We start from the raw sequence: 11,676 nt of genomic DNA, 5'->3' as shown, positions 1-11,676 counted from the left end.
CATTACAGGCCTCAAATGTCGGCATCTCCGTCAGCGCCGCCCGCCACGTTTCTCCCGATCTCTCGGCTGCAGATCGAAATGGACGAACTGTAGTTTCGTGCTTTCAAGCCTCATCAGTATAATTATTGATAACATATTTGGAAAACCTGAAACTGCCAGTAGTCTCATTAAACCTTACTGTAAAAATGTGAGAAATGACTGTAAAAGGCAGTTAAATTTTAACTGTTATTTAACTATATTAAAAGACCATGATTGTTTTTAAAATACACTTGCGTGCAATGAAATAGACCCACTTCACACTTTTGACATAAAATGTTATTAAATTTATTAACATCATACGTATTTATTACTGAACTTTATCTACATATAAGTAGGATTAGACGCATCCATTTGGATAAACATTTTACGTGCCTCCAAACAGTTAGGAAGAAAAAAGTGTGAGGTGGGTCTATTTCTTTGCACGCAAGTGTATTAACGGTCGTTACTTACTTAACTTAATCATACCATTTTATTTTTATTTATTTATTTATTTATTGAGAAAATTCCAGATACAGCACAGGTGGCCATTTTACACTGAAATTGTCAACAATGAGAAAGCAATAATAATAATAAGATCCAGTTCCTAAAAATGTCTATAGTGCACTAAAATACAACTGCAATTTGACCATTTATGCACAATGAAATATTAAAATTTAAATAAATACAATCACTCATCCCAATCTTCGCAAATTAACCCACAAAAGAGGAAGTAAAATAAAGCAAGTCAATCAATCAAATTTAAATAAAGTTTCGAAAATTAACAGGCAGGCTGTTAAGTGGTAGAGCAGCCACAGGCTGAACTTCGCCCATGAATAAAGAATAAAGAAATACAAACTGTAGAATGATGTAAATTTTACAGTGACTTCTTAAGAGTGCAGCTTATCAAGAGGTGCTAAAAATATTGTTTTTGGCTAATATGTTAACACATTTAAAGCAGGAAGTTCACAGGACAGGATAATCAGTAAATTTGTAGGGCTTCATTTTCACATGAAATGCTTTCAGAAGACTAGTCGAACTGTTTTCAGAACATACATTATTTTAAATATTGGTTCTAAAATGGCTAAATTTGGTTGTAGATTGAGAAAGGAACCAATAGAGTGAATAATGACAATTCAGGAGAACCCGTAGTGGAGTAGTGCATACTCGGGAAATGTAGGCTACATGTACCTTATATGGATTCCTCATAGTTAACAACGACAACAGTGGCACGCATTTCCTTTTTACATCCTAGTCCATCAATGGATAGCTTCCACCCTACCCCCTCTGCCAAGTCACGTCCCGCCTCCAACGATAACTGCTTGTGTGTTGACCATTATAAAACTGTACCGATGTCATAGTTTAAAATCTAGACCCGAGACTAACTTTCCTATAGTCTCTTCTCATTCGAAATTCCTTTACCACGAGAGACATTCAGAAAGTATCTCACCTCCACCAGAGTCAGTCAGTCCTATGCCTGGATAAGATTCCTGGATTATGCTGTTTTAGCAGTTCAAAAGCTAAAATGATTAGAAATAAAAAATTATTACCTCTGATATCCTTTCTCACGGTATTTATATTCCGATAACTTTGTCGCCATAAACTCTCCGTAAGAACTATTTGAAAACTGATCTATTTTGAAAAAAGGTCCATGTTTGAATTGTGTGTGTTCATGCCAAGTCTATGGACGGCTGCCTCATACATGACGTCAGGCCAATCAGAGGACGTTCGTACTTCAGTGACGTAGGACGTGAATTTCAGCAATGTTTGAAGGCGTATTTCTCAAGAACCAAAACAAATATCGCAGAGATATTTTTCACATCTCATTTTTGTGTCATTTTCCGTAAATGAATGGATTTAAAACGTATTTTATGTCTTAGTGGAAATGTCTATTGTCATTGTGATGACAATGGACATTGATGAACTGGATTAATTTTTTTTTGTTATTAAGACATTGATAAGATTAAATTCCAAATAAACTGAAGATTGAAAACACTTGTATTTTTACTAACAAATACTCAATTTTCATTAGATAATTGTGCTCAGTTATCAATAATAAACATACCGTGGTGATTGTGTATGTGCTTGTCATGATACGTAAGCAGGTGAATGCGCTAGTATGGAAGTTCATTGTTTCTTATGGAATTTACTATAAGAAACTGTGATTAACCTTGACTAATAATCCATTTCCCTTACAGCCATACTTTTCCTCCTTGCACTGATCTTATCGCCATTGCAGGAAATAACAATAAGGAAAATTAAGATCTCTGCGTGACATTTTTATAGCTGCGTCACTCTTATTACTTGCTAGATCACTTAGGTGCCAAAACTGATGAGAGCGCGCTTCATTTGTGTGAGCGCTGGTCTCGTCTCGAGGATTCCGTTAGTGTTGAATGACAGTGCAGGTTAGTTTAACAGTGCCTGGAAGTAACTAGTTTGTTTTTTTATAACGCAGTTGCAAATAAGTTACTTTTGAAGTAACTGCATGCGTTGTAACGAGTTACTTTCAAAATATGAAGCTCACTTATTTACGTTACGAATAATGAAGCTCCATTTCTGTGCGTTCCCAGGATTTTAAAAAAAATGATTGATACTCTCTTCTAAAATTCAGCTCTGTTACTCACTGACGTGTGGAGGATTTTTTTTTTCTGGAGGAGCTGGAATTCTAAAGGCGGATAGCTGCTTTCTATGGCGACGGTATACACAATACTTTATATTTAGAACTTTCTAGTCTCAAATAGGGCAGATGAGGGTCATTTTAAAGTGTTTTTGCATTTACCACTCTGGTTTCTATGAGTTCTTCTCTGCTTTTATTTGAAAGTGTTTATTTTCTCAAATTTTTGGAGGAGGCTCTAGCCACATCAACCCCCTCTGCGTACGTCAGTGGTCGTAGTTAACCCCTTTTCTAAATGCAGCTTGGTTACTGTATTTAAGTAACTTACAGCAAAGAGGATAATGAAAGACAAAACAAGAAGTTAGAATTGAAACTTTAATCCACGAATTTTCGATGTGCCACTGGTACGATGTTCATTATATTTAATTGAATGTTGAATATCAGACTTATTACATTACGTATAAAAGTGGCAATTTTTTCATTATATCAAATACCAATGTCTATCATAATTGACTTTTGTTTACTTTTCATTTAATTTTGATGCTGTAGTGAATTTACATTGATCATGTGAAATTCAATGTTCACTTTATGATTTCATTCCATAATTAAATAGATACCGCATACTAACTGTTTTTGATGGAAATAGGCTACTTGGCACGATTTTTGTAGTATCTTCTTTAGAAATTACAAGGTGTAGAACTTTGCTTCCGCCGTGTTTTCCCAAAAATATGACGCTGTAATGAAAAACATTGCTTACCCAGGCATTATTCAAAGTATTGTCCATCGCTGGCCACTACTTTCTCCCATCTTTCGGGAAGCGTACGAATGCCGCGTCTAAAAAATTGTTCATCTTTGGAGGCGATCCACGAATCGATCCACTTTTTGACTTCTTCATAAGATCGGAAGTGTTGGTCAGCCAGTTCATGGGCCATTGATCTAAACAGGTGATAATCAGAGGGAGCGATGTCTGGAGAATAAGGCGGGTGGGGTAGGACGTCCCATCTTAATGTTTCCAAGTACGTTTTCACCACTTTGGCAACGTGGGGTCGTGCGTTGTCATGCTGCAAAATCACTTTGTCGTGCCTCTCGCTGTATTGCGGCCGTTTGTCCTTCAATGCTCGGCTCAAACGCATTAATTGCGTTCGATAACGAGCACCTGTGATTGTTTCACTTGGTTTTAACAGCTCAATGCAGAACATGATCTTGGAGCTATGAATATTCGGTTTGGCCGTCGACGTGGAAGCATGGCCGGGATATCCCCATGATTTTTTGCGTTTTGGGTTATCGTAATGAACCCATTTTTTGTCCCCGGTCACAATCCGATGCAGAAATCCCTTCCGTTTTTGCCTCTGAAGCAACTTTCACAAACACACAACCGCCGTTCAACGTCTCTTGGTTTCAGCTCATACGGGACCCAAGTTCCTTCTTTCTGAATCATACCCATGGCTTTCAGACGTTTTGAAATGGCTTGCTGTGTCACTCCCAATGATCGTGCCAATTCTTCTTGAGTTTGACGCGAGTCTTCACTCAGCAATGTCTCCAATTCTGCATCTTCGAAAACTTTCTGTCTTCCACCACTATGCCGCTCTTCGACGTTAAAGTCACCGTTCTTGAAGCGTCACTTATAGCGTCCTCACCATACGTAGTGGAGAGCATTCGATGAGCCTCAGCCGCAGTTTTCTTCATATTGAAACAAAAAAGTAGAACCTCCCGCAAATGGCGAGAATTTGGCTCGTACACTGACATTTTCAATCGCCAACAACTTCACGATGCACACACCACTCGACTAATGTTTGAATGGGGTTATCTTGACAGAGGTCCAAGCTAACTGCGTGACGTCTGCGATCTGCTTCTTTCGACCGCTACTTCCTGTTGTTGCCACCTGTCGGAAAACGGCGGAAGCAAAGTTGTACACCTTGTATTTTTTTAGATATTCGATTTTTTCATTGGAATGGGATATTTTTCGAGTTGAAATTGGGTATTTTTAAATATGTCAAAACAGTCCATGAAGTCATAGAAAATCAGATTAATTTCTTAATTGGAAATACCAAAGTCTTATTTATAAACTCTTAATAAACCGTACACAAACAATTGTTTTTATCTACCGCGGGGCCTCGGGCGAATTCCCGAGTTGCCCCTTCTATGGCATAGGAAACACAAAAGTTCATTAGCATTTAGCATTATGTAATTTTAAAAGTAAAACCTCCATGTGGTATCGTCGACATCATAAAAATCATGACAAAAGGTACGAACAGTCAGACCAGATTTTTCGTCTGCGGGAAAGTCGTAAACAATTATTCATAGAAAACTTTTTATTATATTAAGCACTTTATCATGCCTTTCATAGCCCGAAACTGTGCTCGAAGTAAAAAAAAGGGGGGTGAGGGGATGGTATCCCCTAGCTAGCAATATTTTCACAAAGCATCCCTCCAGCTATCTCACTGTCGCCATGTTAAACCAAGGCTCGACAAAACATCCCCTCATCAATATCCACCTCAAGTGCTGGCCCGAAACTATTGATAAAGTGTGTGTGTAAGACAGTTTTGTTCACTGGTTTTCTGACGTAGCTTGCAATTTTGCGCTCTAGGCTACAGCCTAGTGACACTGCCAGAATCTTCGAATGTATATTTCTATCATTACAAATTGTTTGCATGAAAAAAGTGAAACTGTAGTGTTATTCCTTGCAAAGCAAAAAATGTGACTAAAATTTTAGTTCCACTATTAAGTGGCTGCTTTATTTACAGAGTTGATCCCGATATGTGTCATGGCTGTTAGCGAGTACTTGACATATCTACTTTTTATTATTGTACACGTAACAGATCCTTTAGTTACACATCTGGTTTCACTCTTGCAATCGCGTAATCTTTCCATACAGTAAATTCATGATTTTTCATTGGAGCACAAGAAATGCCAACTTTAGAATTTTTTAATAATTATTTTTAACTTTCTAAGTTTTTGCTTCTAGATTTATTTCCCTGTGCAATCTTTCTTGATTATTTGTCTTTTGCATTTCCAAAACAATCGCTTAGAAGCATTCACCTAATGAAATAAGACACGTCCAACCGGTATATCGTTTCTATGGTTTGTCATTGTCACTGTAGAACAATTCGGATCCTGTTGCTCGTAGTTTATGTAACGAATTGCAGATGGCAGCACTTGACAATCATGCTTCTTATCGAGTTTACTACAGCTACAGAGCGCCTTGAGCTTTCGTTTTGTTTTACATCTTAAATTCCCCGATTCAGTGGCACCAACTTATGTGGGTCCGTGGGACTCGAGCCTATCCAATAATTTGTCCTCTTTATTATCATTTTTATTATTATGATTGATTATTAATATTATCAACATATTTTTGTCGTTATTCGTGGTGGAGTGCTAGTTGAAATGAGTAAATAACAGATTTTAAATAACGATGTAAATAACAATATCACCCGAACAAAATTGAACCTGATACGTTGTCTTCGACCTGCCCGTTGGCAAGGCGTCTGGTATAAGCTTTTCTTAAAGGAAAGTTAGATTCATGGAAAGATTCGAAATATAGCAGTTAAATTTCCATTCTGGAGTAAAGTTGCCTCTAATTTGGTAGGGACAGTCGCATCATTTTTAGTTTCTTGGTGCTGAATCCATACCTGTCCTTCTGCCTTGCATAGCAATGTTTAACTGGTGTTCATGTTTTAAGGTATTATTTGTTATGAACTTGTCCGGTTCTTCTGAGTGGTGTTCTCATATGAAATGTATATCTTTCTTTCAGACGTAACAATTGAGGAACCGCAAAATGAAGAAATCGATAGGGATCAGTGAACCAAACCTGGTGTCGCCCGATTCCCCTCTGCATCTGGAGCACCAGAGTGGCAAGGCCAAACGACTACCTCAATATATAGCGGCGCTTTCAGGTAAGTTCGAAACTCCATGAATTCTAATTCTGTGAAATAATTTATTTTATAATACCAGTTTCACAGATGGTAGCTCTTTTAAAATACAACTTAACTACGTACAACTGTCGTAGGAGTTAAAATGGTGTCTTGCTAACTTTATTTGGCTTTACAAAAATTTCGCGAGTGATGCTGAAGTTATTTAAAATTAACTTTGAATGGTAATGGTGTTATGCAGGCAAATAATGTTGATTTGTTTGCGTTTTTTAAATTTGTTAGACCTTTTAAAGAGACAATATGCTTTCTAAAGATTACCGAGAATATGACTAAAGGATAGGATGAGCAAACAGCGGCCCTAGGGTCAACTGCTTCTCGCGGAACTAAAAATGACAAGCTATCTCTTGCATTACAATAAAAAGATTAATTCAACCTTCCTACATTTGTTTATTTACAAAACACAAGAGCCTACTAGAAAATAAATTGATTTGTTACAAATATACGGTTTATTTTCTGAACTAATACAAATTAACAGCTTAGAAGCTATAACACATGTGAATAAAGTGATAATCGTATTGAAATAAAGTGACAGTTTTTATTACATTAAGACACAGTGAAATTAATTTAATTGTTGTTTTAAGTCCACTTTATGCACAGAAAGGCTAATCGGGACTAGACCTACAGTTTAAAGTGGGGTCCGAACCACTGTGCCTCCACCGGGTATCGAACCCGGGACCCCTTGATTACAAGGCGAGGACGCTACCACTGCGCCATCTAGGAGGCAATTAAGACACAGTGAAGTATATTAGTAAGTGGTAGGAAATTATTCTCTTCATACAAATAGAGGTACGACATTTGTAAGCTTGTATTCCCTTCCTTGCAAGAATACATGAACATCAGAAGTATAGGATGCGGAACTTTCTGGATTTAATATGCTTTTTACCCAATATTTGTCGAACTTGTTCACGAATTGATCTTACTTTGTACATTATATTTTATTATTACATTAGCAGTTTTAAAGTGGAAATATACGCATTCTTAATGTAAATACGTTCAGCAGTTCACAAGCTTATCTTTCCTTTAAAAAGGAGCCAAATAGAAGCAAAGAGGCAGAATATGAGACTGACTTTTCAGTTATATCCCTAAATTACGAAAATGCCTGGTTCGAATCGTGACCTGGGCATGGGTATTCTTTGTGAATATTCCATTATAACTCATATCCATCGTCGTGATTAGACAAAAGTGGCAGAAAAGCGACGCTAAATAATAAAAATGAAATCAAACTAAAATTCTGGATACCACTGGCGTACACATGGGGGAGTTGATGGGACTGTATGCCTTCCCGAAGTTTTGAGAATGGTAAATGCAAAGTCCCCTTAGAATGACTCCCGAATAAAATTTTTGTTTTGGAACATTTGAAACGAAAGTCAATCATAACTACGAAATATATTTTATAGCTTCCCCCCTGCCCCTAGAACGCAGCTATGTAATATCCATCTTCATAATTCTAGTCCCCTCCTAAAAATCGTGCGTACTCTAGTTCTGGCCACTATAAACGTACCAGAGCAAGTGGACAACAGTTTACATTTCTGTCCCTAAACATTTGCAATATTCCACCATAGATTACTATCATACAAATGTTATAGGAGGCGCCCATAGCTATTGGATTAAAACCTTAAAAAAGATTCAATGGACGCTCACTTGGACTGGTATGAAGGAACAAATAAAGGCATTTGTCTCTTCTTGCGACATTTGCCAAAAGCAAAATACGTGGGGATGTCATACAAGAGCATGGTTTCGATCCACGGACCTCTGGGTTATGGGCCCAGCACGCTTCCACTGCGCCACTCTGCTTTATATGCCGGGAATCGAACCGAAACCATGCTCTTGTATGACATCCCCACGTATTTTCCCTCTATATAGGAAGCAAACTATGTGCGAACATCGTACCACAAAATTGAAAATACACTTTTGCTTAGAATTTATAATTATTTACTAAGGTCTATTGCTCTCACTACAGGTACATAGTTGTATGGCTATAGGAAATGGGGCCCCCAGTCAAACTATCCATTGCGTGGTACGATGTTCGCACGTACTTTGTTTCCTACATAGAATCAGATTACGTGGGGATGTAATGGCACACCATTATTTTTTTCAATACTTTACAGAATAACCTTTTTTTCATTTTAAAAGAATATACTCTGTTTTAACTTTTGTGACTTATTATTATGCTCTGAGAATAACTGGCTTCCCTAGTACCTGATTTCAAACCAATCCACTGTATACCCCTGTACAACTTCAATTTTTTGTTTATAAATCAAAAATTAATTTATTGGTTTGCTAATAATTGTATTCAGCACATGGTCCATTTCTCTTCGTGACGCTGAGAGTAAAACTTCGCAATATGCAAGCTATTAAACTTGTTTTTCAAATCTTGAACCATACATAACATGTCACAAATCTCTTGAGTTACCATAGTTTTTAAGGATTATGGAAAAAGTTTGTTTCTGTATGGGGCCCGAACAGTAATTCTGATCGTTATGTTTGTCTCAAAGTTTGTTCAGGACATCTTAATGTTGCAGGATAGGTTATTTGTCACGTCCATCTATTTGTGGGGTGTTGGATCTCTAAATTCATTTTGATATCTGATATATTTTGTTAAGTCAAATCGGCAAAGAAAATCTGACGGTCTTGTTTTGTTTGACATTCCAGTTACCCTAGGGGCCTTTGCGTTGGGGACCGTGCTGGCATGGACATCACCTGCCAACCCGAAGCTAGAATTTGATGATGAGCAGGAATCTTGGATTGGAGCGTTGATGGCCTTGGGTGCAGCAGTTGCGGCCATTCCCGTGGGATACTTCATCGAGCTTATCGGAAGGAAGCTGACCTTGCTGATCCTGGTCGTGCCTTTCGTCCTCGGCTGGGCTCTGATCGCCTTCTACGAAAATGTGGAAATGATCTACGCCGGACGCTTCATCACAGGCATGAGCGGAGGAGCGTTCAGCATCGTGGCTCCGGTCTACGTTGGTGAAATTGCCGAGAAGGAGATCAGAGGCAACCTCTCTTCCTACTTCCAGCTGATGGTCACCATCGGGATCCTCTTCGCGTACGCTATTGGTCCGTACGTGTCGGTGATGGTGCTGTCCATCATTTGCGGGATAGTCCCTATGGTGTTCGGAGCCATATTCTTCTTCATGCCAGAGTCCCCTGCGTTCTACTTGAAGAAGAACAAGCGGGAGTTGGCGGTGAAGTCTTTGAGGTTCTTCCGAGGGTCGCAGTACGATCTGGAACCTGAGTTGAAGCTGATGGAGGAGTCAATTCGCGAATCCCAGAGCAAGAAGGCGTCCATTAATATGTTCTTCACTCGTGCTGCAACCAGAGCCATGATCATCTCCTTCGGACTCATGCTGTTCCAGCAACTGGGAGGTATAAACGCTGTCATCTTCTACACCCAGAACATATTCAAGGCTGCTAATGTCCAGCTTGACTCTGCCATATCTTCCATCATAGTCGGAGTAGTCCAGGTCATTGCCACGTTTGTGTCCACCTTGGTTGTAGATCGCGCTGGAAGAAAAATCCTACTCCTGATATCTGACGCAGTCATGGGCATCTGTGCAGTTCTCCTCGGCGTCTTCTTCTACCTCCAGAGGCACAATGGAGAGGATTCTGTTGCGGATTTGGGCTGGCTTCCCTTGGTCAGCATGGCCGTGTACATTATTGCGTTCTCATTGGGATACGGCCCAATACCGTGGGTGATTGTGGGTGAAGTTTTCCCTCCAGAAATAAAAGGTTCGGTCGGTTCGATTTCCTGCATGTTCAATTGGATACTGGCTTTCATTGTTACAAAATTCTACAGCAACATGGCAGCGGACTGGGGTACTGACGTTACTTTCTTTATCTTCGCTGCAATATGCTTCCTAGGAGTGGTGTTTATACTAACGCTCGTTATAGAAACAAAAGGCAAATCATTGGATGAAATACAGCGCGAACTCGCAGGTAAACCAACAAATAGAGACTTAAGTGGAATTGACCATGATATAGAGAAGTATTAGCAGCAACCATAATTTCAACAAGTTTTATTTTGAGTTCAAAGTACAAAATATATACTTCATGATATTTTAATGCCAGTTTTAGAATACATGCAGTTTTTTAAAAGAGGTATATATTATAATTGCACTTAGTGCCAGTCTAGCCAAAGTAACTTCGAAGTTATATCACAATCAAGATAGCGAAACTTGAACAGGTATCCAAAGAACTTCATTCAAATATTCTCGTGGTTTTATCTCTATTAATTAGTCCACAGCACAATTATAAAATATTACTCAGAGAATGTTATGTCATAATGTAAAATATTAATATAGTTCCACGAAATATTTTTAGTAAAAACTAATTTATAAATATTCAAGGTTTTTATAAATAAGTTATTTGGAAAGGAAAGAAAAAATCCTATTCTATTCAGTTCAATTCTAGTTTGAACTATAGATATTAGTTACTGAGTAACATTCTGATGAACGATTAACTGTTCTCAAACACACATTAAGGATATTAATTTTTTGAAATATATATATTATTCATGGTTGTTCCACTTATAAAAGTGAAACAAAAGTTATTTTAATGTAGAAAGGTAATAGTAAAGATACACTGAATAGGTATTTGCAAGGATGATAGAACTGTGCATATTGATTGTATAGGTTGTGTTCTGCAAACAAGAATTCCTTGTTTTTAGTTAATGGTCACATTTGTTAAATTGTTGCGTTCATAATAATTACAAAACAATTTTATGCAACATTTCTTGTTGTAAAGATTGAACAATGCAAACTCACTGCTAAAGTGCGTGCGTGCGTGTGTGTTATGAGTAAGGTTTTTAAAACGTTCTTCAATCGTTACGTTAACCACTTGTTAGTTTTGTAAATATTTTTCTTGTAAATATTTAGCTGTAGTAAAAATCCATGACCTATTTTACTAAACTTTTTCGTGCAGATAAATAATCAGTAATATAGCAATATACAGTTGTGCAATTCTGTGATAATAGAGAATGAGTATGTATACTAAAAAGTTGTTAATATTTTATAATGTATTTTATGAACCGCCATATCTTACTCATTAAAATAGCCTATATTATCGTTAATTTTGTGTTCCTGATTTAGAATAGACATCCTTCCTTTATATTCAGTACAT

At 37.7% G+C, this 11,676-nt stretch overlaps 1 protein-coding gene across 7 annotated transcripts in view; it reads left to right on the top strand.

Moving 5' to 3' along the window:
* The window catches only part of LOC145991046 (facilitated trehalose transporter Tret1-like), a 67,476-nt gene extending 55,850 nt beyond the window's left edge, over window positions 1–11,626 (top strand). For 6 of the 7 annotated variants that reach the window (XM_083126742.1, XM_083126741.1, XM_083126747.1 and 3 more), the window contains 2 exons: window positions 6,381–6,522; window positions 9,211–11,626. In XM_083126742.1, coding sequence (XP_082982868.1) covers window positions 6,405–6,522; window positions 9,211–10,550 — 1,458 coding nt within the window. In that variant the 5' untranslated portion in view covers window positions 6,381–6,404 and the 3' untranslated portion in view covers window positions 10,551–11,626. Of the gene's footprint in view, window positions 1–2,350; window positions 2,421–6,380; window positions 6,523–9,210 lie in introns of those variants that run through there. The other variant, XM_083126745.1, reaches the window with a different exon arrangement.
* The last annotated feature ends 50 nt before the right edge of the window (window positions 11,627–11,676 follow it).

This window comes from Lepisma saccharinum, chromosome 8, assembly GCF_977018435.1.
Source record: "Lepisma saccharinum chromosome 8, izLepSacc3.1, whole genome shotgun sequence".
In the NCBI taxonomy this organism is placed as follows: Eukaryota; Metazoa; Arthropoda; class Insecta; order Zygentoma; family Lepismatidae; genus Lepisma; species Lepisma saccharinum.
The sequence above is the reverse complement of the archived record's forward strand: the minus strand, read 5'-3'. Positions and strand labels throughout refer to the sequence as shown.